Source organism: Lissotriton helveticus, chromosome 2_1 (assembly GCF_964261635.1).
Source record: "Lissotriton helveticus chromosome 2_1, aLisHel1.1, whole genome shotgun sequence".
In the NCBI taxonomy this organism is placed as follows: Eukaryota; Metazoa; Chordata; class Amphibia; order Caudata; family Salamandridae; genus Lissotriton; species Lissotriton helveticus.
The window spans coordinates 1,000,154,651-1,000,182,628 of record NC_136059.1 but is presented as its reverse complement, the minus strand read 5'-3'; the positions used below and the strand labels follow the sequence as shown (position 1 = coordinate 1,000,182,628).

The following is a 27,978-nucleotide window of genomic DNA, read 5'->3' as shown; positions in this document are numbered from 1 at the left end:
CATATGGCGGCAATGCCGGCCAGCGTACTTATTCCTACAACAACTGGAAAATGAAGTTTGTATAGCAACTATGTCTGTTTTTTTTTTAAAGTATCCTGAGGAAACGGAATTTTTTAACACATTAATTGTAGCATTGAAGGATTTTAGCCTGTTATTGTAACTGTATAACTTTATTTTTAATGTATCTTTATGACATTTGTATGAAATGGTTTATTGTGATCGCTGCTTTGATGATTTTCTGTTTGCTCTAAAATCGAATAAAGCATTTCTGACTATCTGAAGAGCCTACAAAAAACAGGTCTTGACAGGAAGATCACACAAAATAAGAGGAATAAAACAGGTGTTGGATCCTCCCTTTAACAGAATGAAAAGCTTTTCAACCAATCAAAAGCTTTCTTTCCAGGTCACATGGAATTGCATAGGGGACGCGCACCCAATGCATGGATGTTGCACATCCGTAAAATCTCCAATACATAATTCTAAAGTATAAATTGCTCCTTATAAAATATTTTGTAAAGTATATTAGTGAAAGTCTTTAACGAATGATATTTAAAGTTTCATAAGTGATATTTCATACTTTTGAAATTATGGCGAGTCGAGTCTCCTACGCGAACCCGGAAATACTTGCCGGCAAGGTTCATGCATCCAACGCGTATACGTCACGTACCCGTAAAATCTGATATAGTTAATTCTAAAGTATAAACTTCTATTTATGAATTGTTTTAGTGAAAGTCTTTAAGCAAAACTGATATTTAAAGTTTCCATAGTGATATTTTATTTATTTAAATTATGGTTGAGTTGCGTCGCCTATGCGACCCGGGAAAATACATGTAATGTAATGTAATGTAAAATCACACTTATATAGCGCTACTACCGCTCCAAGGAGCATCTTGGCGCTTGCCGGCAGAGTTTGCGCACCCACCACGTAGAACTGGGTCACTTACGCGATAACATTGTGTCCACAAAAAGCGGACAAAAACATTTGAAAACAAATTTAAAACACTTTTATTACTATTTTCATGAAGTCAGTAATACACTTAACGTCTAAAACAACTATTAATTTCTTCTAAATGTGTTTTTGAGATTGAGATTCTTATACCGGATCCATGCATGTAGGTTTACGTAGGGTGCGCTACCCCTTTTAAAAAAAAAAACTATTTTTAAAAGGGAAAAAGTATAGTTGTCATAAGAATAAAACAAAGCAACTTTCATAGTATTAAAAGCATTATTTCAAGTTAATAGACGTGTAATATGTTCAAATAAATAACACTATGAAGTCATTAATAGTCTTTGATATATATATATATATATATATATATATATATATATATATATATATATATATATATATATATGTGTGTATATATATATATATATTAAAAAGTGATTACAATTTTTAAAGAAGATTTTAGAAAAATTATAAATAATTTTAAAAAGAGAAGTTAAAAAAAAATTCCAAACATTTTGAAATAAAAAGGAATTCTGTAAAAAGCATAGATGATAGTAATTTTATACTTTAGGTTAGGATTTAAAAAACCTTTTAAATTCACAGAAAAAAACACAGGTTTCGGGGATGTTATAGTTAGAAATTAGCATTTAAAAAACCTTTGAAATGCCCTGAAAAAACCATAGGTTTCAGCAACGTTATAGTTATAGTAAAAATCTTAGAAATTCACTGAAAAAACGACGTTATAGTTAGTCGGACATTTCACTCTTACAAAACCAGAGAAATTTGGACATTATAGTTAGCTGAGCTAACTATAACTCGCGCCTCCGCAATGCACTGCTGATGAGGGTTGAATATTGATGAAAAATTATATAACCATTTGGGTTGAAGATTGGCAGTTCATTGTGATGTGTTAATGATGAATTAGATGCGCACCAACTATTTTCTCTGCTGTTTTCCTTCTCATCTTCCAAGGTTTCTAAATTGGTTTTAATTATGTATTTGTTTTTCCTTTCTCTTTTTCACACAGGGCTATAGATTTGATGGAATAAGGTTGCCAGTATCCACTTTGAGCCAAGGAATTGTTTTTCTTTATTTTGCCCATTTGGGCATTATAGTTGTAACACTTCTTTTATGAAGCTATGGAGCTAAGGTTTTATGGAGCTAGACCACTGACTTGGTTACTGTGACTGTTCTCCCCGCACGCAGCTCCACCACTAAGTGCTGCCCCTGAACTCTCTGCCTTGCTGACCAATGCTGGCTGTTCGAGGCCCTTCTCCACCGCTGGCTCCTGCCTGTGCCTCATCCCTGGTGGTCCAGTGGGAGAGCCATCTGCTCTTCTGCTGGTCTGCCTCTCGTGGTTTTTATGTGAACTCTTTTCTCTCTTTTTCTCTTTCTCTCTGCTCACTCTGCGCTCTTTTCTCTCTTTTTTCCTTCTCTTCAATCTCCACTCTCTGCTTGCTCCATGATGCTGCGTTCCTTTCAGCCCCTCCCCCTCCAGTGTGTTCTTTCCCGCTCCCACCTCCCAGCTGACAGCCCAGGCCTGACTCCTACTGAATGGCAACAACTGCACTGCAAAAAGAGCTAAACCACTGACCTGGTTAGTCTGACTGCTCTCCCCCGCACAGCTCCACCACTAAGTGCTGCCCCCTGAGCTCTTTGTTTTGCCTACCACTGCTGGGTGTGTGAGGCCCTCCTTCACCTGCAAGCTCCTGCCTGCTCCTCATCCCTAGTGGTCCAGTGCGAGAGCACTCTGCTGTTCAGCTGGTCTGCCTCTCTTGGCTTTTCTGTGTCCTATTTTCTCTCTTTTTTCTCTTTCTCTCTCTGCTTAATCTGCTCACTCTGTGCTCTTTTCTCTCTTTTTCCCCTCTTTTCTATCTTCCCTCTCTGCTTGCTCCATGCTGCTGCTTTGCCTGTGGTTTTCCCCCTCCAGTATATCCTTTCCCACTCCCACCTCTCAGCTTTCAGCCCTCACCCGATAAGTACATAATGGTGGCCAATGGGTAGTCGCGCTGCTGCCGCTCCATAGGTGAGCCAAAGGCAAGCCTGTGGGCGCCCGTCAATGACCCGAATGTGACCAGTGCCAGGGACCCTGGTCCTCCGACCTACCTTCGCTACGACTCCAGCACCTGCTATGCACTCAACCCTGGACGCTGCAATAACTGCCAGCTTTCGATGCCGAGCAACACCCCGGGCTCAATCTCCTGTCGACACTGCTGCTGCACCTTCACCCACCACCTGACCCCAGCAGCAGCCCCCAGTCTACCAGACATCACAGCTCACAAACCACTCAACTGCATCCTCCTCAATGTGTGCGAACTACAAAAGCACACCATAGAAATCCTGAACCTCATCTACAACCACGATCCAGATGTCTTCCTCACAGAATTCTGTATCAACGCCAACTCCCTGCACGCATCAGCACTGCCATTTCCGACTGTTACAAGCCCCTGCGGAAAGACCGCCCCACCCGCCCAGGAGGAGACATCGCCATTGCCCACAAAAGCACCCTGTGCACGACAACCACCAGCCTGGATGACACTACGATCCTCATGGAGCACCTCCACTTCCAGATCCAGACCAACCCTAAAACACATCTTCACGGAACGTTCATTTACAGGCCACCCACCCTGCGCCCCTTTCACCGACACTGTCACCAACCTCATCGCATCCCACGCCCTCACCTCCACAGACCAAATTCTACTCGGAGACCTAAACCTACTTCTGGACAACCACAATGACCCCGAACACCACCATCTTCCTAGCTAACCTCGCCAACATAGGACTGAAGCAACTGGTGACAGTCCCCACACACACAGTGGGACGCACACTCGACTGGAGCTTCACAGACAGAAACAGCCACACCACGGAACTCCTCTGGACCAACCACCATTGCATACACTTCTCCTTCAGAAAACCCAACGTACACAAGCATGCCCACCACCTCCCCTGCAGAAGCTGGAACAAAGTCACTGAAGAACAGCTCACCTCCGCCCTCATGGACACGCCACCAGCAAAGACAGCAGATGCTAAAACTGCAGCACGCAACTTCCACCCCTGGATCACGAACTGCGCTGACACATTCACCCCCTCAAGAAAGCTACAGGACAACACATGATGAAAGCAAGCTTGTTCACCCCTGCACTCCAAAAATCCAAGAGCTCCTGCAGATGACTTGAAAAAAAATAGAGGAACACCAGAACCCCCGAAACACACACCGCCTACAGAGCAGCTTCCACAGCACAACGCCAACTCATCAAGTCCACAAAGAAGATGTCCTCTAAGACAGAATCATCACCAATGCCCACAACACCAAAGAACTCTTCCCCATCAGCAAGGAATTCCCCAAACCCAACAGCAAAACAACAGTCATCACACCCTCCCAAGACCTCTGCAACGGACACAGTACCTTTTTTCACCTTAAGATTAAGATGACCTACGACAACTTTGACATCCAAAACCTCCGCATTGATCCAGATACCACCCCCAGCAACCCCACCCAACAGACCCTGCTCACCTGGACCCCACTCATGACAGAAGAAATGTTAAAGACCATGAATAGCATCTACGCTGGAGCACCCTTAGACTCCTGCCTACCCCACATCTTCCACAGAGCCACGGCGGCCATTGCACCCGAACTACACCGGATGATCAACTGCTCCCTCAAAACCACCACATTCCCTGATGACTGGAAACAAGCCGAAGTCAACCCCATCCTGAAGCAACCCTCCACAGACCATATTGACCTCAAGATGTTCAGGCTCATCGCCCTGCTTCCATTCATAGCCAAGAGCATGAAAACGGTCATCAACACTCAACTGGACATATCCCAATCAGCATTTCGGACAACCACAGCACTGAGAAGGCCCTACTCGACGCCACCGACGCAATCCAATTTCTCCTCTACCAGGGCCAAATACCAGCCCTCATCCTCTAGGACCTCTCAGCTGCCTTCAACACCATCTTCCACAGCACACTAGCCACTAGACTCCGTGACAACTGTATCCGTGGAAAAGTCCTTGGCTGGGTATGCTCATTTCTCACAGGCAGAGCTCAGCGAGTCAGACTCCTGCCCTACCTCTCGGAACCAACCAGATGTGGAGTGCCACAGGGATCCTCCCTCAGACCCACCCTCTTCACCAAATACATGGCCCCCCTCGCAGCCATCGTCAGAAACCATGCTCAACATCCTCTTCTATGCCGATGACACCCGGCTCATCCTCTCCCTCACCAAAGAATCCAACATCACCAGGTACAACTACCAAAAAGGAGTAAAAGCTGTCGCTACTTGGATGAAGAAGAGCTGCCTGAAGCTCAACTCTGAGTAAACAGAAGTCCTCATCGTTGGCTCCACTCCCTCCACATGGGAAGACACCTTGTGGCCCCTCGCCCTCAGAACCCCACACCCACACCTCGACAGACCACTCATAAAACCTCTGCATCATACTTGACTCATTGCTCACAATAAACCTCCAGATCAACACCGTATCCTCGGCCTGCTGCAAACAAATGTTCGGATGAATTCCACCCGAATCAAGAAAACCAGTCACACACGCCCTCTTCAGTAGCAGATTAGACTACGGCAATGCCCTCTACACCGGTGTTAACAAGAAAGTACTCAGCAAACTCCAAACAGTCCAGAACGCCGCAGCCAGACTGATCCTAGACATCACCTATCACAGCCACATCACCCAACACCTCCACGATCTCCACTGACTCCCCACCGAAAAAAGAATGACCTTCAAGCTCCTCGCCCACGCAAACAAGGCTCTCCTCAGCATCGGACCAGCATACCTAAACAACCGCTTCTCCTTCGATGCACCCAGGAGAAACCACCGATCAGCTGACCTCTATCTGGCTACCATCCCACACATCTACAAGACCAGAATGGGAGGAAAGTCCTTCTTCTACCTTGCATCCAAGGCTTGGAATGACATCCCCCTCCATCTCCGACAAGTGTCTATGCTGCCCCAGTTCAAAAAGGATCTCGAGACCTGGCTCTTCAGATGACCCCAGCACTCCATGGAGCAGCCCCCCCCCCCACACCCACAGCATCTTGAGACCCTCACGGTTGAGTAGTTGTGCTTCACAATTCCCTGATTGATTGAAGGTTATGGGGCTGGAAGCTTAGATGTATACTGTATCTATGCTAATTATTAGTGGATATGAATTATTTTAAAATTCAGACTATTGCATTAATGAAATGTGGTGCAGGAGGTATAACAATTGGAGTTTATAACTTTGAATGTATGATCAATGCAATATTCAAATAAACAGACCCACATGGGTTCAACATCACTGCATTTATGGGTGACTTGCCATTTAATTATGTCCCCACTTTAGCGGTAAATGAGACTCGCAAGACGGCCGATGTCATTGCCTGAAATTCAACTATCCCTGTCTCATATGTCATTCTTTGGGAATTCATGTACTCAGATTTTCTATATGATGTATTATTGATTTGTGATTTACATTTTTTATCATTTGATTTGGTTGGATCATGCCACTCAGCTATTTGTCTTGTGTTGAAAGCAGTGGTTTAGACAGGTTCAGAGCTTCCAAACTATGGCTTTTATATGTTAACATTATACTGGCATTGTATTGCTACATAGCCCTTTGTTTATGTTTATGTCTATGTATGCTTCATGCAATGGTATTTATGTTTAGTGGGGGGGAAACACCGTTCACCTGTGCACATGGCGTTTTTATGATGGAACGCATTGGGTGCTTATATGTCATTGCATGGTGCCTTTATTATGTCTGGATTTAGGAATCCACTTATCAACATTGCAGCAACTACGGAGTGCATGTTTCTCTCTTCTTTGGCTAATGAATTTGGTATATGTATATATATAGTATTAAATAATATTTAGATATATTTAATTTCCATTATATTAAATGTATATATTAAAATATTTAACATTTCTTTAAACTCTATTAATATTACAATAATCTATATTTTTGTCTATTTTTGGACGATATTAGTGTCAGCGATATTTTTTCTGATAGTCTTTTACCTACCCTTATAAGTATAGGAGCACTGTATTGTGGTAAACAATATTTTTGACTCTATATTTTTGTCAACGATATTGTTTACCACAATATTGTGTCAGTCGTACAATTTGTAACTACGAAATAATGTTTATTTTGTGAACTAGAGCAAATATTAAAACTCAGACTGAAGAGTCCACAGCCTTTGAATAATGATTTTAATTTTAACTGCTTTTGCTGTTCAAAACAGAGTGAAATTCTATCACCCAAAGCAAAGAAGTGTGTAAGGAAGCATTGGGTGCATTCTGTTGTGAAATATTGGCAGCGAAAGGTTTTGACATCACTGTTTCGAATCCTTGTAGAAAGTGACATTTTTTAGTGTACTGTTACAGGTATAAAAACAATACTCATCAGCTTGTCACCAGTGATAGGCCTCAAATGTCATGCATATCAAACACTACCTACTGTATATTTTTGTTGAATGCTCAGAATGGTTATTATTGGTAAAACTGTTGTATGATGCGGTAGGTAAAAATTGTCTCCACAATATGGTGCGAGACTTGTCGAAAACTTTAGAATAGATCCAATATATATGTATGAACACAGAAAACTGGATTGGATACAGGAGCATATCCACATTACGTGGGACCATTACAATAAATGTTTCATTTTTTTATACCCATTCTCATGTGCAGCTCCCATAGCACATTGGATATTGAAACAATGAAACATTATGAATCTGCCCACAATATTGTACTTTACATCTAATTCTATTGTTAGAGAGGGATGTGAAGAAACATTATTTGATTTGTGTAGAAAGTGGCATATACCCTGTTGAAGGATTCTACGCCGGTGGAGACCTTAATGGCGGAATGATGGTTAAGGCAGAACATTTCTACCACAGGATTTTCGACAAGTGGGGAAACCTTGAACTGATGAATTCCCATTGCCATCAAACTCTAAATCATGTCCCTTGGTTTCATTTGGTAAGGTAACTCTTGCACTTTGATGACATTTGTGAAAAGAATAATTTTCATTAGTGCATTCCTACAATGTGCCAGGAGATATCAATTAACTATATTAAGCAGAAGCCGCCTCAGTATGGTGTTAGCTCTCCATTGTTTTTGCATGCTTTCGCTTTCACCTATCCCATTCTACTTACTCTTCATCAAGAACACCCCAATTAAAATGTTTTCAAAAGTTTTTGTCAAATATAAAAGAAAAGGAGAAAATAATTACTAAAAATAAATGACCTGTTTTGTAATCCCTCACCTTAAACAGGATTTGTTTACAAATTATTGTCCACATTACCTGATCAATGCCAATCTTTTCTTCATACGCCAAGGTTTGTTCCTTATACAAGCAATTAATTTCTTCTTTTCTTCTACCTGTTCTTTTAGCCTAGCTATCTCGCCCTCTGACAAAGATTCATCAGAAGAGGATGAAGAGCTGGATGATGATGAGGATGAGCTAAAAGATAAAAGTTTATAAATGTCTAATAACATTTGTTAAAAAATTGATTTGATATGCTGTCTACACCACAACGATTTTATTTCTGACACAAATTCTAGTTGCATATTAAAAAATACATTTTTGAATACTACATGACAATAATATATTTGTTTAAGCATGATTAAAACTTTAAACTACGCATTTTAAGACTGTAGCACAATTCCAGTAATGGCTAAAAAACAAACTTGTCTCTCACCTTTACTCTTTCTGATTTTCGTTGAAGATAAGAGGCTCACATGGTCTACAGTTTTGCTTTATTTTATATTTCCAAACATTAGCATTTTTTTTGCAGATTGTTCTTAACAGAGTAGTTGTGTAACAGAAATTCCAAATTATGCCATTTGCCACTTCCTTTTTGATTGCTGTTCTTCCAATACCAATCCAAATACTAATATCAGTGTGGGAACATTGAGTGTAATGTTTATGAAGTTTTGATTTTGAAATTCACATTACTATGTAATTTTAAATAATGCTGGTACTGGCTTGTGGTGGCTTTTATCACCTGGTTGGATTTTAACTCTGGTTTGTAATGCATTTTCATATTTGCACATTAGCTAGATGTTATAGGTAATTCTACCCTACTGAGCATTCCTATTTCCTTGGTCCATCATAGTTACTTTTGACCTGGGCTGTTAAAGAAGGTGCAGGAAATTCAAAGTAGGCTTAGTAGCCTAGTATGATATGGAGTATTTTATTTAGTTGCTATAAATAATATACAGCAAAGCTTTTTAGAGAACTTTGAACACTGTTTATAAGATAGCTTCAAAGGTGATTTCCCTTTTGATAGTCAGGATATGCAAAAATCAGTAAGGGCCTGATTTGGATGTCCGTCGGAAAGCCTTCGATCGCAGGTCTGAGGCTTTCCAGCCAACATCTAAGGTTTAAACTCTGACACCATATTACAAAGACAGCGGTTGGAGTTTAAACTGGCCGATAAATCCTACTGGGTTCCAATGGGCTCAAGAAGCCCGACAGCCAGTCAGAAGGGCCTCATAGTCCCTAACGGATGGTATTTCCGCCATTGGGATTATGATGGCACCTCCGGCAGAAGTTCCATGTTGGGCTTTCTGACATAGAACTGCTGTTGCAATGTGGCTTTGTGGGCCCCTTACTGGGGCCCCCTGGTCTTCCGGTTGGGGCTCAGGGGTGACCTATGGTGCCCCCTTCCCATCCATGCACCGGGAGGCAGGCAGTGTGAGGTGCCTGACACATGGTGCAGGGATGTGCAAAAAGTTCAATGGAAGCTTGTGCTGTTGGCGGTTTCAGCCCGCTGCACAAGCTCCCATTGAAAAATAGAAGTTTGCGACCACATCTAGGGGCCGATTAGGATGGCGGACGGAAATGGGTACTGTCCGCCATGGTGGGGGAAATTTTACTCCCGGCTGCGCCGCGGAGAAACCGCGGTTGGGATTAGGATATTCATGTCACGAAACTCCGACCGCGGCGGACGGAACACAACCAACACCGTCCGCGGTGGACGGAACACAACCAAGTCCGTCCGCGGCGGACGGAGTCCAATGAACAACCACTGCCGCGGACGGAAATGACCGCGGAAAATAAAACATGTACCGCCATCCCAGAGAATACTCCGTGGCCGCAATTAGGATAAATCCGCCCGTACAACGGAACTCACAGCCATCCACGTCCGCGGCGGAAACAATGCAACGAGAACCACAGCATCAGGGCGGAAGGCCAACACGCACAACATCCCTAGCGCCTAACAAATGTATGAAAGTGCACCGCAAGTCCTAAGCAAACATACGAACATTGACAAGGCCCCCCCCCCCCAGCACAAGCCACCATGACACGTCCCAATTATCCAATAATGCACACAAGTCAACACGCCCACCTACCACCTGACTGCCAACAACCATCGAGACACGACTATAAAAAGACACCCCCACACAACCACAATCCCTTGCACCACAGCATTGCTGCCAGCAAGAGGGCCATTCGAGACACTGCTAACTCACATAAAATCACATAGAAGACACCCACCCACCACCCTACCACACAAACACCCACCACACAAATCCTACACATCACACACCACACACCTGCACCTCCCAACTCACTCAACTCACACACTGAGCACCACACACCATGGCACCCAAAAAAAACCCCAAATTCACGGAGACAGAGTTGCGGGTAATGGTAGATGAAATTATCCGTGTGGAGCCCAACATCTTCGGGGCCCAAGTCCAGCAGACGACCGTGGCGCAAAAGAACCACATGTGGGACAGGATCGTCACTCGTGTGAATGCGTCGGGGACTGTGCCGAGGACCAAGCACGACATTCAGAGGCGGTGGCATGACCTTAAGACCAGGGTCAAGGGCATCCGAGCGAAAAACCACGCCAGAGCCAATCTTACTGGCGGTGGCACACCCCCGGAGCCCATACCCTACACCGATTGGGAGGAGAAGGTGCTGGTGATACTACACCCAGAGAGCCTAGACGGCCTTGACGAAGGAGAAGAGACTGGTGAGTACAAACCAAGCACCACGATCAGCACGACATGGTCAGGCTCACACAACTGAGAATAAACATCCCCCACGCCCCAACCCATGCACGTTGGACACCAACACACTAACATGTCCATGGCTCCCAACAGGCCCCCATGTGCACGGGGAGGGTGGTGGTGGTGGTGGCGGTGGTGGAGGGTGGGGTGTGTGAGAGGCCCAAACTACAACTCCCAACAGGCCCCCATGTGCACGGGGAGGGTGGCGGTGGTGGTGGAGGGTGGGGTGTGTGAGAGGCCCAAACTACAACTCCCAACAGGCCCCCATGTGCACGGGGAGGGTGGCGGTGGTGGTGGAGGGTGGGGTGTGTGAGAGGCCCAAACTACAACTCCCAACAGGCCCCCATGTGCACGGGGAGGGTGGTGGTGGTGGTGGCGGTGGTGGAGGGTGGGGTGTGTGAGAGGCCCAAACTACAACTCCCAACAGGCCCCCATGTGCACGGGGAGGGTGGTGGTGGTGGTGGCGGTGGTGGAGGGTGGGGTGTGTGACAGGCCCAAACTACAACTCCCAACAGGCCCCCATGTGCACGGGGAGGGTGGTGGTGGTGGTGGCGGTGGTGGAGGGTGGGGTGTGTGAGAGGCCCAAACTACAACTCCCAACAGGCCCCCATGTGCACGGGGAGGGTGGCGGTGGTGGTGGAGGGTGGGGTGTGTGAGAGGCCCAAACTACAACTCCCAACAGGCCCCCATGTGCACGGGGAGGGTGGTGGTGGTGGTGGCGGTGGCGGAGGGTGGGGTGTGTGAGAGGCCCAAACTACAACTCCCAACAGGCCCCCATGTGCACGGGGAGGGTGGTGGTGGTGGTGGCGGTGGTGGAGGGTGGGGTGTGTGAGAGGCCCAAACTACAACTCCCAACAGGCCCCCATGTGCACGGGGAGGGTGGTGGTGGTGGTGGCGGTGGTGGAGGGTGGGGTGTGTGAGAGGCCCAAACTACAACTCCCAACAGGCCCCCATGTGCACGGGGAGGGTGGCGGTGGTGGTGGCGGTGGTGGAGGGTGGGGTGTGTGAGAGGCCCAAACTACAACTCCCAACAGGCCCCCATGTGCACGGGGAGGGTGGTGGTGGTGGTGGCGGTGGTGGAGGGTGGGGTGTGTGAGAGGCCCAAACTACAACTCCCAACAGGCCCCCATGTGCACGGGGAGGGTGGCGGTGGTGGTGGAGGGTGGGGTGTGTGAGAGGCCCAAACTACAACTCCCAACAGGCCCCCATGTGCACGGGGAGGGTGGCGGTGGTGGTGGAGGGTGGGGTGTGTGCGACAGGAAACAGAAATGTCTACAAATCAATGTAACCATGTACTGTCCACATTACTGACCTGCTCGATCTTGTCCCTCAGGTGATCGTCAACTGACTGGGGAAAGCAGTACCCGGCCGCCAGCCTCGCCTCCCACACCTACAGGACTCTCTGCCGACGACGACACAGGCAGCTCCGGGGCGGAGGATGGAGCGGGACCAAGCACGCAGCCAGGGCCATCTGGCTCACAGGGACTCCCAGGACCGACCAACGTCGCAAGTGTCACACCAGCGACACCTGTCTCTGTGATCTGCACAGTCCCCACCACCACCAGTACCACCAGTACCACCAGTACCACCAGTACCACCAGCACCACCAGCACCACCACTCCTGCCGGTGCCACCCAGCATGACCCAGCGCGCAACGCTGGTCCAACGGCCCCACACACAAGCAGGGTGAGTGGGCCACAGGCAACGGGACAACTGCCAATCAGGCGACCCACACACCGCCGGTCAGAGGAGGGACAGCTACCCGAGCCAGTGGCACAGTCCCTACAAGCTCTTGCCAGGTGCCAGGCCTCATACGACCGGTCCCAGGCAAACGCCGATCGTGTTCACCAGGACTCAGTGGACAACACCAACAGCCTGCGCGAGATCTCTGGCATCCTTGGCCAGATGTTGGTGATCATGGGCCAGCAGGCAACGATGTGGAGGGAATGGGTTGCCCGGAACAACCCCCCCCCCCTCCACCATGTGTGTCAGCGCCACCGCCACCGTCACCTCCGCCTCCCCCGTCACCTCCGCCTCCGCCTCCACCGCCGCCACCACCACCTGAGCCCCTGGCGACGGATGTGGCCCATCACCAACCTGCCCTCCCAGCTGCCTCTGTACCACCTCCGAGACGGAGGGGGCGTCCGAGGCAGGAAGTTGCTGAGAGCAGTGTTGGAGCGCCAGGCACACGCTCCAAGAGGGGACGACCTTGACAATGCCACTGCCTGTGCCAGACATTCACCCTGCAAACCATCCTGTCCCACATAGACAATCATTGCCACTGGTCTGCTGGACTAGCCTGACACCCCCCAATGTGGTGTCAGCACGGACATTTCATCTGCCATTACCTACAACTCCAACTCCCTCCCTCCCACTTACTTGTAAATATTCACCAGCACAAAAGCACAACCTGTCAATAAATTGCATTTACTCACACAATGATGTTTTGCCTCCATGTTTATTCACATGATTGCCATCAGATACAGACCTAAACAGGTACAGGGATCATAGTCGCACATGATCATGGCGCTGCGGGAGTGACCTAGAGAAAACCAGAGACAGCAAACACACGTCAGTAAAGAGATTCACACACATCACAACACAATGCACAGCAACATTACACAAACGACAACCATCACACAAGCATGGGATGGGAGCACACACATCATGGACACTCCTATGTCCAAAGACATGAAGACACACATGTGCAACCATCACAAACCACACCCAGCTGAATAACCCCATATCCACACAACACCAGAAAACATACATGAGGCATTGTCAACCGCCACTAGAGGTAGATACTCACATTCAAGGGAAGTAGCGATCAATGAGCTGGCGCCTCTGGTCCACACCTTCCTCCTCACCACTATCCTCATCAGTCGACATGGGTGGGATGGGAGGCCGAGGAACTCCTTCGTCTTCAGGGTCCAACAGCAGTTCAATGTCATTGCGTACTGCCAGGTTGTGGAGCATGCAGCAGGCAATCACGATCTTGCATACTTTTCCTGGTGAGTAAGGCAGTGCCCCTCCGGTCTTATCGAGGCACCGAAACCTAGACTTCAGCAGTCCAAAGGTACGTTCGATGACTCTCCGTGTCCTTCCATGTGCCTCATTGTACCGCATTTCACCCGCCGTCCTCGGATTACGTAGGGGACTGAGGAGCCAGGGCCGGTTTGGGTAAGCCGAGTCGCCTATGTAGGGGGATGACAGAGACAAACATCAGAACAAGATATGGTGGGTACCCCATGCAACACAGAGATCACAAGAGTCCCCACTGCACACTCACCAACAAGCCACGCTTGACCGGGTGGCAGATTTGCCATGAGTCGTGGGACATTGCTGGTTCGCATGATGTGGGCGTCATGTGCGGATCCAGGAAATCTTGCACACACATGGGAGATGATGTTGCTCGCCAGGCACACCACCTGCACGTTCAGCGAATGAAAGTGTTTGCGATTCCTGAACACTTGTTCGCGTGCCCGTGGTGGAATGAGCGCGATGTGCGTGCCATCAATTGAGCCCACAACGTGAGGTATGTGGCCCAGTGCATAGAAACCAGCTTTGACAGCTGGCAACTCTTCCGGACGTGGGAAATGTATGTACTCATCCTTGTACAGCATCATAGCTGTTAACACATCCCGAAGAACCGTGCTGAACATTGCCTGTGACATACCCCCGGCACCTCCAACTGTATACTGAAATGTGCCAGTAGCGAAGAAATGTAGTACCGCCATGACCTTTGCAGTGGGTGTAAACGAGCCAGGATACGTTCTACGTGGCTGCAGATGAGGAGCCAATTGAGCCACAAGCTCCAGCAACCGACGTCGATCCAGCCTGAATTTCCGAATCACCTCCTCGTCTACCATATCCTCCAGCTGAGTGTATGGGCGATGCACATTTGGAGCCCTCCTGTGTGGGAGAGAGATGTAACTTAGGTCAACGTACAAACGACGCATACGTGTACAACTCCATCACATGTGTACCTTACTGACATAACTCCAGTCGTCACCCTAATGTATCGTAGACACATCACAGACACTCATGCAACTGCATGCACACAAACGATAAGTTTACACACGCCATGTCATCAAGCACAAATGCCACCACCAATGATGATGTGCATACGGTAATGACATGCATGGTGACAGAACGTATAAATCACATACACGGAATGCATGTGTACCACCACCACTGTAGTCACCTCGACACAACAATAAACCGACAACAGATGCATGAATTGGCCACACAGCCGTGATGTACTGTGTAGTTGTGAAGATGTAACAACGTCTGTAGGGTCAAACCCGACGTCAACACGTACGAATGCACATCTGTTGGCCATTGTGTGCCGACCGATGTCCATTGTATGGACACACATGCTATATTGTATGACATATGACCTTTCACAATCACCCTCACATCCCTCATGACGCAACTGCACACAACACATCACGGTGCAGCGTCTGACAAGATCACATATTTGGCGCCGCCATGGCGGTGCTCAACTTCCGCTACTTCCCAAAGGCCGAATGCGGCCTGCGTCCCTCTTCCCATTGGCTGCATGTGCAGGGACCGTCACGGGCACACATCGGCAACCGCACGTGCAAGCTTCAGGCACGGATGCTTCAGTTGCAACAATGTACTATCACTGGCGCCTCCATGGCGGGGCACGTACACAGCGGGGGAGGTGCAGGCCTATACACCCTGCAGATGTACTCAATGGACATGCCAGTTCATGACCCCCCTTACAGTCACCTTGCATCATCCACCGTACACCGGCCGGAGCGGCCGGCCCATGAACATCCGCCGTGCCCGGCCATGAACACAACCGCCATGGCCGTGCCCGGCCATGAACAACCGCCGTGCCCGGCTATGAACACAACCGCCATGGCCGTGCCCGGCCATGAACAACCGCCGTGCCCGGCCATGAACACAACCGCCATGGCCGTGCCCGGCCATGAACAACCGCCGTGGCCGGCCATGAACACAACCGCCATGGCCGTGCCCGGCCATGAACAACCGCCGTGCCCGGCCATGAACACAACCGCCATGGCCGTGCCCGGCCATGAACAACCGCCGTGCCCGGCCATGAACACAACCGCCATGGCCGTGCCCGGCCATGAACAACCGCCGTGCCCGGCCATGAACACAACCGCCATGGCCGTGCCCGGCCATGGCGGTTGTGTTCATGGCCGGGCACGGCGGTTGTTCATGACCGGGCACGGCCATGGCGGTTGTGTTCATGGCCGGGCACGGCGGATGTTCATGGGCCGGCCGCTCCGGCCGGTGTACGGTGGATGATGCAAGGTGACTGTAAGGGGGGTCATGAACTGCCATGTCCATTGAGTACATCTGCAGGGTGTATAGGCCTGCACCTCCCCCGCTGTGTACGTGCACCGCCATGGAGGCGCCAGTGATAGTACATTGTTGCAACTGAAGCATCCGTGCCTGAAGCTTGCACGTGCGGTTGCCGATGTGTGCCCGTGACGGTCCCTGCACATGCAGCCAATGGGAAGAGGGACGCTGGCCGCATACGGCCAATCGCAAGTAGCGGAAGCTGTGCACCGCAACAACAGGGCCAGTCATTGGCCCATTTCACGATCACGCTTCCAGGGCTGACCAATTGCTGGCGACGTATGCCACTGACACGTGCTGAGGGCCCTATATATGTGTCTTGGCCAACATGAAACTTCCTACCCTGGGGACCAGTGCTGCCTGTGACCATCACCTCGACCTGCTGCTGCTGCTGCTGAGCTGACCACCGACTGCTGCCTGTGACCATCACCTCGACCTGCTGCTGCTGCTGCTGAGCTGACCACCGACTGCTGCTCTAGTGCCATACTCCGTGATCTTGCCATGTCGAGAGGCAAAGAGATCCGGTCTCGACCCTTCACCGCCGTGGAGCTTGATGTCCTCGTGGACGGTGTACTCCGCAACTATGGACGCCTCTACGGCGCACCGGGACGGGTGGTAAGTGCAGTGTGGGACATGTTGGTGTGCATGAGGGGGCCAAATGATCAGGCCTATTTATATCTTAGCTGTGTAGTGTGGGCTAGACATATGTTCCTGATTGTGCATGGCTGCTGACAGTAACGTCTTGCCCCTATGTGTGTGACAGGCCACCTGTCCACTGACTTAAACCCTTTTGTCTCCCATCATGGTAGGTCAAGCTGCACCTTCGCAAGGACCTGTGGAGGACCATAGCACGGGAAGTACGGGCATTGGGGGTGTGCAACAGACGACATACACACTGCCACAAACGCTGGGACGACATTTCCAGGCTGAGCAAGAATGTAGCGGAAGTAACACTGGGCCTGATTCCAAGGACGCCCCGTCTGGCCCGACGCTCCATGACCCCTCTCATGCACCGTATCATTGCAGTGACGCATCCTGAACTGGCCGTACGTCTGAGTGCCGATCAACAGCAAACTAGCGGTGAGCATACTGTCTGTGTAGGAAACTTGTGAGTGCTATGCATGTATTGGTGCACAGACACACTATTGAGTTCCGTGTTGCGTATGTATGCCTGTGATGGCATTTTGGTCCCATTGGGTGGTACTCATTTGACATCCAGGTCCGCCATGTTGACACGCCACTTGCTTAGTAGTTGAGTGTTAAAGCACATCCCCTAGTGGTCCATGTCCCCATGGCAGAAAATGTGAGGATGACTGGTAGGGGTGGGCCATGTGCAGGATGAGGGCTCATGAACCTTTGTCTGCTATGTGATTTGGCTATCCTGTTCCTTCTGTACGTGAGTGTGCCCATGACTCACACATCTTTTCTGTGCATTTCAGCTTTGACAGAGGACACTCAGCCACAGACGGTGGAGAGTAGCCGAGGAAATGAGTCCGGCTCAGACTTCGCACACACGCAGACTGACACGGAGGAGGCCAGCGCCGGAGAGGGGGACAGGACCGTCCCTGAGGACTCGCATGTGGAGACACCATCGTCCTCCTCGTCGGACACTCTTGGTGAGCCTGCACTGTTGTCACAGACTGGGAGTGGGCACTCATCACCTTCTGTCGGAAGACAGCACACAGGGCCCACACTTCCGCCAACTGCACCATGTACTGTTCGTGGCCGGAGGAGTAGGGGGAGCAGAGTGGCGTTCGGTGCAGGCACCGCTGCCCCTGCCACGGTGAGCCAAAATGCACTGTGTGCTGAGGCCGTTGATCTGCTGCGACAGCTGTGTGTGGGTCAGACCAATATGACAAATGCTTTCCAGGATCATGATAGGAAGTTGGGGCAGGTGGTGGCATTCATGGAAGGGATGCATGGCGATCTTGCAGGTCTACACAGGACAGTGCAGTCATTGGCAAGCAGTGTGTCGTCTGCAATAGTACAGTCGAATGAACAGGGTGCTACTTCTGTTTCCCCATCTACACCGCTGGATGTCTCAGGGGGTAGTGATTATTCAGAGCAGGACTCAAATACAGGTTATTGCACTAGAAGCAGCGTCAGACAGCACGTCAGGGCACGCAGGGCACAGACCCCATCCCCTAGATCAGCTAAATCTGTTCACGTAGACGACGTCAGATGCACTGGAGTACACACACAGGATCCACAAGTGTTGTTGGGGGACATGCCTTCCGGAGCTACACAGGCATTCAACACGAAAGGTACTCCGAAGGCAAGGGATACTCACATGTCCATGGACTGTTCCTTGGACAAGGCCAGTCAGAAGACTAAGGCACCTACTGAGAGCAGGGAGACCCCCAAGAGCAGGCCCACAGCAGTGGATAGGAACACTCCCAAGGACAGTGAGAAGACTAAGGCACCTACTGAGAGCAGGGAGACCCCCAAGAGCAGGCCCACAGCAGTGGATAGGAACACTCCCAAGGACAGTGAGAAGACTAAGGCACCTACTGAGAGCAGGGAGACCCCCAAGAGCAGGCCCACAGCAGTGGATAGGAACACTCCCAAGGACAGTGAGAAGACTAAGGCACCTACTGAGAGCAGGGAGACTCCCAAGAGCAGGCCCACATCAGTGGATAGGAACACTCCCAAGGACAGTGAGAAGACTAAGGCACCTACTAAGAGCAGGGAGACTCCCAAGAGCAGGCCCACATCAGTGGATAGGAACACTCCCAAGGACAGTGAGAAGACTAAGGCACCTACTGAGAGCAGGGAGACCCCCAAGAGCAGGCCCACAGCAGTGGATAGGAACACTCCCAAGGACAGTGAGAAGACTAAGGCACCTACTGAGAGCAGGGAGACCCCCAAGAGCAGGCCCACAGCAGTGGATAGGAACACTCCCAAGGACAGTGAGAAGACTAAGGCACCTACTGAGAGCAGGGAGACCCCCAAGAGCAGGCCCACAGCAGTGGATAGGAACACTCCCAAGGACAGTGAGAAGACTAAGGCACCTACTAAGAGCAGGGAGACTCCCAAGAGCAGGCCCACAGCAGTGGATAGGAACACTCCCAAGGGCAGCGACACACACAAGGAGCAGGTGTCTGCTGGAGGCAGGTGCACCACAGACGACAAGTCTGCTGGCAGGAACAGGGCGGCGAGCAGGGCACAGGCTACATCCAGAGACAACACTCCACCTAAGGATAAGGCACATCCTACGGACAAGGCATCTAGCATGGACAATGGCGCAATCAAGGACAGGCATACTTCACCCCTGGCTGCACTGAGGCTGATGTTTTCTAATAAACGGCAAACTGATGTCTCCGCGGCGGAGTCCCCCCATACCTCCACTCCCATCCAGGCCAGTCAGAAGCAGAGGAGGGTGTCCCCTGTTGTTGCATCCCCCATTACACATCATTCCGAGTCCAGGCGGCAGGCACAGAGCAAACGACAAGCAGGCTCCAGCACGTCCCCCGAAACCAGATCCCCGGCAGCAGTTGCTCCACCTATGCTGGGTGGTGATTCTTTGGAGTCCCCACCACTTGGCAGTCCTGTCCTGTCCAGGGTGCACTCACACCTCCCTAAGAAACGCAGACACACACCATTGACACCTGCAAACCCCGATTTGGCTCTACGTGAGCTATCCCCAGCTCCCAGGCCCACCCTGCCTCCTGGCCCATACAGCCCTGTGGCTCATCATTTCAGTTGTCCCAGTGGCGCCGGTGCAGTTGACTCTCATGTATCAGATGGTAGCACAGTGTCAGTTGTGCCCTCTCCTGTTGCAGGTCCTGGCAGTGTATCTGGGTCTATGGCTCACGTGTCAGTTAGAAGATCTGTGGCTGTGTTGCACACTCCTGTTTCTGGTGCTGGCAGTCTGTCTGGGTCAGTGGCTCACGTGTCAGTGACTACATCTGTGGCTGTGTCTCACACTCCTGTTGCTGGTGCTGCCAGTGTGTCTGGGTCCGTGGCCCATGTGTGTGTCACTCGGGCTGTGGCTGTGTCTCACACTCCTGTTGCTGGTGCTGCCAGTGTGTCTGGGTCCGTGGCCCATGTGTGTGTCACTCGGGCTGTGGCTGTGTCTCACACTCCTGTTGCTGGTGCTGCCAGTGTGTCTGGGTCCGTGGCCCATGTGTGTGTCACTCGGGCTGTGGCTGTGTCTCACACTCCTGTTGCTGGTGCTGCCAGTGTGTCTGGGTCCGTGGCCCATGTGTGTGTCACTCGGGCTGTGGCTGTGTCTCACACTCCTGTTGCTGGTGCTGCCAGTGTGTCTGGGTCCGTGGCCCATGTGTGTGTCACTCGGGCTGTGGCTGTGTCTCACACTCCTGTTGCTGGTGCTGCCAGTGTGTCCGAGGCAGGTAGTTCACGCAGTCCCCCCTGATTCTGTGATGTGACGTGCTGTACACTTCACTCAAATGTTAATTCACATGGTGTGTCCATTGAGAACTGCGTGGCACTCTTGTGGTCCCTGTGACGGGTTGGTAGGGACACGTAGTTGTGCTGCCTCTGATGTACCTGCTCTGTACTCTACAATGCCCTGTTGATGCTCTGATACTGCATACTGCCCTCTCGTTACCTGCCTCTGATGTACCTGCTCTGTAATGCACAATGCCCTGTTGATGCTCTGATACTGCATACTGCCCTCTCGTTACCTGCCTCTGATGTACCTGCTCTGTAATGCACAATGCCCTGTTGATGCTCTGATACTGCATACTGCCCCTCTCACGTGCTGCCTCTGATGGGCCTGTTCTGTGCAATGGACTGTTGATGCACTTTGCCCCTCTCACGTGCTGCCTCTGATGGGCCTGTTCTGTGCAATGGACTGTTGATGCACTTTGCCCCTCTCACGTGCTGCCTCTGATGGGCCTGTTCTGTGCAATGGACTGTTGATGCACTTTGCCCCTCTCACGTGCTGACTCTGATGGGCCTGTTCTGTGCAATGGACTGTTGATGCACTTTGCCCCTCTCACGTGCTGCCTCTGATGGGCCTGTTCTGTGCAATGGACTGTTGATGCACTTTGCCCCTCTCACGTGCTGCCTCTGATGGGCCTGTTCTGTGCAATGGACTGTTGATGCACTTTGCCCCTCTCACGTGCTGCCTATGATGTACCTGCTCTGTACTCTACAATGCCCTGTTGATGCTCTGATACTGCATACTGCCCTCTCGTTACCTGCCTCTGATGTACCTGCTCTGTAATGCACAATGCCCTGTTGATGCTCTGATACTGCATGCTGCCCTCTCGTTACCTGCCTCTGATGTACCTGCTCTGTAATGCACAATGCCCTGTTGATGCTCTGATACTGCATGCTGCCCTCTCGTTACCTGCCTCTGATGTACCTGCTCTGTAATGCACAATGCCCTGTTGATGCTCTGATACTGCATGCTGCCCTCTCGTTACCTGCTATGTTGTACCTGCTCTGGTGCCCACTTTGCCCATGTTCACGCATACACTGTGATTTGACCCCTATTATTTGACAATAAAGGTAGTCTATCAAGTCTCGTGGTCTGTCGTTGTCATTCCTGCTTGCGTACTGCTAATGTGTATTCGTATATGCTTCTCATCAGTGGTTTCGGTAACATGACACTCCCCCTCCCTACGTCACGTCCCTTGCTGGTATTCCCCTCCAGACAGCCAATGGTTTGTACCTTACCTGCGTCGTCGTCCATAGTAGGCCATGACTAGGACGTGGTGGATCGCGAAGAGCATCGGGAAAGCGTGTAGCGCCGGGTCCATGGTGGTGGTCAGCTTGCGGTGGGTATCTCGGCTGTGTCACCTATGTTCGCTGTGGGGATTCCGCCGTGTTAAGACAGGTTGTATTTCCGCAGCGGTTTTATGTGTGTTTTCCGCCATCTTGATTTGGGGGACGGTCTTCGACGTCAGTGCGTACAGCGGAGCGTCCGGATGTGTTCCGTCCGCCGCGTGGTCGTGTGTAGTTGGCCGGCGGAGCGTGTTTTTCCGTCGCGGACGGAAATTTGACACGTTTTCCTATCCTGATATGGCGGACGGAGTATCCGCGGCAGGCGGACACGGAAAAGGCTTTTTCCGCCTACTCCAGGGCCGCGGTGGCTCTTCCGTCCGCCATCCTGATCGACCCCCATGTGCGGTCGATTCCTAATTAGTTGTTCGGATCTGCCAACCTATGGTTGGGTGGTTCCCTCACTGAAACAGTGTTGGGCGGACTTGTGACCTCGTAATGAGGGCCTTAGTGTTGTAGACGTACTCATTGGTTTGTAAAAGTGAGCATCATTGCAAAGGCCCATCAGTTGGCTTTGTCTTAATTAAATGATATCATTTTTAATTCTGGCGTTCTGAAAGAAGATACTTGGAAGGGAAGAAAAAGTCTTCAACCCTCTCTGTCAATTTTAAACCTGGTGAGAGGTATGTTACATTACTTATGCTCCTTTTTTTCAACTGAGGGTGTGAAACCAGAATGCCGTGCCCCAAATATTGTCTACAAAAATATTGCCATACTGGAGTTAATAATAGAAAATATTTGGAAACAATATTTAGAATATTTTATGACATAGGAGGTATTCTAAATTAAAACTAGTCTTAGGTATAATTTATGTGGTGGGAACAGTATGATGCAGAGAACCTTGGAGATTAAGCCATGTCAGTATATTAGATATCAGGGTTAACTGGGGATAAAAATTGCACTCCCTGATTCGGACACATAGAAACAACTAAAAATATATAAAGGCTGTCCCATACGCCCTGGGGAGTCTGTGTGGGACAACTGTGCATACAACAAGGGTTTCTTTAGGGTGAACTACTTCCCCAAATTTCTTGGTGTTTAACTGTGTAAAATACTGCTCTGAGTGTATCTAATAATTAGATGTCTAACATAATAAAATAGTGCATCTAATTACGTAATGTTCATGCATGCTTTTGTAATATTTACAAACATTTACAATTCATGAATCATGTGACAACATTAGCAAGTGTAAAATTAGGGTGTGCATGAATCCAAGTGATTATCTTATAACTGGATAAGTGTAAATACATTTAATAAATAAAAATTGCTGTTGAATTTAAGTCAACAAAAGGTATGTTTTAAGAAACTATATGCAATGGTAATACAAAGGTGGAATCACAGTCAATATTAATTGGTATTAACACACCTTTCAGCTCTTAACTATTTCCAGTGATTAACTATGTTCAAAGAAGAGCCTTAAGAATATTAGGATACAAAGGTTCAATGGTTGAATTTTTATGCTGACCAATAGGAAGTGACACACCAGGTGAAGTGACAAAACATGACCTGTGACCTTGACAACTTACAAAGAAGTGACAACATGACATCCAGTAAATGAAACCACAACCATAAGCCTAGTATTAATTAGAATAAATTGGTTTACAGAAGTAGATAGAATGCCATTTTAGCAATTACACATATCACGTAGTGTGTCATCCTAAAATGCCAGAGCTGGGGACAAGATGTGTCAGAGGCAAAATTCTGATAGTTTAGAGATAGACCCTCACAGATATGCTTCATTTGTCTAATGTGGCATTATATGCCAAGCACAGCAGGTATATGCCATGTACAGTTCGGTATTTTCAAGCATACCCTCCAATGCCCAAGAGTGGTAATTTATGTCCAAGGGATAGTTCCATATGCCCAGATACTCGCATAATATACCTGGTATAGTTTTACATGCCCTCCCCAAGCACAGCCCCATTTGATCAGGGTGGCTTGCATGCCAAAATATTGACATGTTATGGTTAGTGGCAACTTAAATGACAGTGGCCATGCTTGTGTATCCAGGCATAAGCCAAGTGCCAGAATCATATGCTTAGGCGTAGGCCCCGCCTTATATTCCAGACAAAGCCCCATGTGTGCAGATATAGCCTCTTCTACAAATGGCAGTCAGAAATGTCAAGTGCAGCCATATATTTCCAATACAGTCCCAGAACAAATCATATGAATATGCCTAGCCTTATATTGCCAAGCACAGCCTTGTGCATCTAAATGACACAACTTACCTTCACCATGTACAGCCTTACATACAAAAGAAAAACTTTCTATAAACAAAGCTGAGATTCATAGGCTCAAATCAGCTCATGTGAGCAGGTCCATTCCTCTATGTCCAGGTACAACTTCATATACCCCTTTCAACTTCATAGACACACTGATGTCCACACACAGCCTTAATAAACCAGGTGATGCTATCTATTAACAACACATCATTCACTATATATAACACTAGCAGCCCGCCCCAGCGTTGCCTGGGGCAGAAAGGGGCTGGGGGCAGCATTTGAGGCTTTTTGTGCACTAATGACTCCCGCCCGTCCCTCTGTGCACACCCGCTCCCGCCCCGACCCCCTCCCGCCCGACTCCCTCCCGCCCCGACTCAACCCGCCCGTCCCTCTGTGCACACCCGCTCTGACCCCCTCCCGCCCCGACTCCAATGTGCCTTTACCTTACCTGAGCCGCCGCTCCTTCCCGCGCTCCTCACTTCACCGCCGCTCCATGTCCGCCGCTCCTCTTCGTCATGACGCACCTGAGCCGCCGCTTCTCCCCGCGCTCCTCACTTCACCGCCACCCATGTCCGCCACTCCTCCTCGTCATCACGCACGTCGCGGCCAGCGCTACATCGCGGCCAGCGCAGCATCGCAGCCGGCGCTACTTTCAGGGCACTGCTTTTTTTAAAAAGTTATATTTTTAAATTTACGTTTATTTTTTATTTTTTATAGCCTATGTCCATCTGCACACCCTGACAATTTCTACAATGTATTGGGTGTGTGGATTGGCGCAGTGGTTCCCGAGTTTACCTGGCTCAAAGGTTTGTGTTCTCTCTTTATAATAGTAGTATAGATAAGCCAAGTTCAGCTCCATATAACCAGAAACAGCCTCTTATAGCCAGCTGCAATTTCACATGTTGAAGGCAGTCGTTACATGAAACATTCACCATCATATACTCAGGAACAAGGTCTTACAAACAGGCATGGATTCAAATGCTCCACTACAATCTCATATTCCAAAACAATCATCCTATGTCCTAGCAACGCTTTATATGCCAAATCCACATTCATATGCATATATATATTCTAGAAAGTCCAGGACAATTCTAATATACCCATTTACATATGCTATGGGACAGCCTCAGAAGCCGCCAAATAGCCCGTGTCCCCAATCTGTTTGCCTACGCACAGTACAGCACATATGACCAACCCAAGTTTCATATGCCTAACAATAGCCTTTTAGGAAACAGGAACACATATGCTTAAGCACAGCCCGATATGCCTACATTGAGTGCCATATCAGGATAATATGCAAAGACACAGCGGAACACACTTAGGCACTGCCATAAGGTGTCAAGTGCAACCTAGTGTACCCAGGAACAGACTCTTTTGCTCAGACACATTTTTATATGCCCAAATCTTCATATGCTGCAGCACTGTCTCATGTGACAAAGCACATTCTCGTATGCATAAACTTCTATTCATGTTTTATTAATATGGCCAGTCACAGCCCAGAAAAGGGCAGAGTATAAACTCATAGGCTCCATATGTCAAGGAACACCCATATGTGCTCAAGTGCAACCTCCTGCATTTGCACAGACTTGCACATCTAGATTCGGCCTCCTAAACCAACATTCTGCCTACTATACACTGGTATAGTGTCATATATCTAGGTACTTTCTTATAGACCCAGGTAAAGACTGATTTGCCTGGTACAGTCCTATGTGCTTATTACAGATTAATATGGACACATGTAGCATGATATACCAAGTATAGCCTTAAACACTATTTAGTTACTGCAGCCTAAATGCAAAGCACAACCTCACATGCTTGAATTTAGTCTGATCTTACCATCTGAGGCTGCACAGGACACAACCATGTCCCTCACCCATGCCCATCCGGCCCTTTCTTACCTTAAGGAGACAATATATCTTAATTTTAAGAGTGCTGTGGCACATATACTCGTGCAGTTACCATGGCTGCATTAACATGCATGTCCATAGCTGTCTACCTTGGGCCAGAGAGAATAGATAAATACACCAGTGCCCTGAGCCTCAATCCAACATGTGCCTCTAATGTGGAACTGAAGGTGTGGAGAACGGCGTATAGTGGCTAGTCACATGTCATGGATACTCTCATTCATCGACAGGAAGAATTTCAGAGCACTTCTCACAGAGTATTTTTCTTCATCCCAGATGCCTTGTGATGTGATGAAATGAAGTCAGTGAGAAGTGTTAATATTCCTCTCTCAACTCAGTAGTAAAATGTGACTAATCAGGTAAAAAGAGAATAGAATTGGATAACGTAATCATGCCATTTAGAGAGCCCTATTTACCTTGTGTGAATGGCACTGCCTCAGAAATCACTCACCCCCATCATAAAGGCAGTGTAAGACGTTTACCAACCATAGCAATGAAAACTCCAAAGGACCTTGCACTATGTAAGAACTTCCTCAATGAAGACATGGGGTGAATAAACCGAAATTGTATTCTTGAACAAGGGAATGTTCACCGCAAGTTATTATGTCCAAATTAAGACACCTAGCTGAGAATGAGGAATTAAACATTGACGTCTTAAGGCATGGGCATGGGCAAAATGGGCAATTGCCTGCCAAAGCAGCGACTCCTGTATTTCAGTTATCTAGTATACTAATTATATACCCTCACCATTGGTTGTATGGAACTTTGTTAGTCCACAAGGAGTGGTGATAAGGAGCACTCAGTTACATCAAACACCAAGAACAGTGAAGACCAAATAGGGCTTAGAAAGAACTGATGAAGAGAGTTTTTATGAGTTAAAGGTTTTTTTTTCAACAAATTAATTCAAATTGATTTATTCATTTAGTAATTATTAAATTTAACCTTCATTGTTACGGAGTCAAATAATCTATTAGTCGATTTTTCAAGACAAGATAAAATACTGCATTAGTAAGAATTACAAATAAATGCAGCAAGTGTTTTCCATAAAAGAAAATCCCTGATCTATATTAATGGGGTTTTTAGGCGTAAAGGGCAATTATCTACAATAAACAAGGTATGTGTAGAGTTCTGTAAGTTGAAATGTACACTTGTTGCTATGGAGTTGGAATGTTATTATTGGAAACAGTGTATTTAAGCTGCGAAGCTGATGGAGGAGGGAGCTGGAGATACTTGATGTTAACTCCTAATAAAGAAGACTAACTTACAGTGGTGTGGAGTTCATCTTTACATTGGCGACAAGGGAAACTGGACCGTTTTCTGCGCAAGGGGCAAAATACTGTACCTTCACCCTTGGATTATAAATACTTCAAAGAAACCATCCTCTACATTGTGAGTACATTGATTAAATTCCTTTGTGACTGATTGGAAATGATGAGGGAATCATAAGACTGGGAGCATACTATCCTGAGGAGAGTTTTATTACTACATTGCATTTTGATGATTCATCATTTCCTACAATAAATTTGATGTCTACAACATCTTTATAACGCGATTATTTGATAAACATCACCTACATTCTAGTGATTTTTGGGCTATGTACTTAAAATGTATTGAAGGCACCATGTGTGAGCTCACAACTTCAACTGCTGCACGATATAAACAAATGTGGTTACTATTGGCTAGATGAGAAGGCTCCGATTCGTTTTTGAATTATTCAAAGTGCAAGGAAGTTTGGAGCCATAGCGTAATTACTATTCAAACCACGAAGAAGTTTGGAT

General features: G+C 48.4%; 1 protein-coding gene across 1 annotated transcript in view; it reads right to left on the bottom strand.

The window, feature by feature from the left end:
* The window catches only part of LOC144820192 (transmembrane channel-like protein 2-A), a 583,588-nt gene extending 556,106 nt beyond the window's left edge, over positions 1–27,482 (bottom strand). Inside the window, exons 1-2 of the mRNA XM_078677803.1 lie at positions 27,466–27,482; positions 8,249–8,407 (exon numbers count right to left, since the gene is read on the bottom strand). Of these exons, the coding sequence (XP_078533929.1) occupies positions 8,249–8,407; positions 27,466–27,482 (176 nt within the window). The remainder of the gene's footprint in view (positions 1–8,248; positions 8,408–27,465) is intronic.
* Between the last annotated feature and the right edge of the window lie 496 nt (positions 27,483–27,978).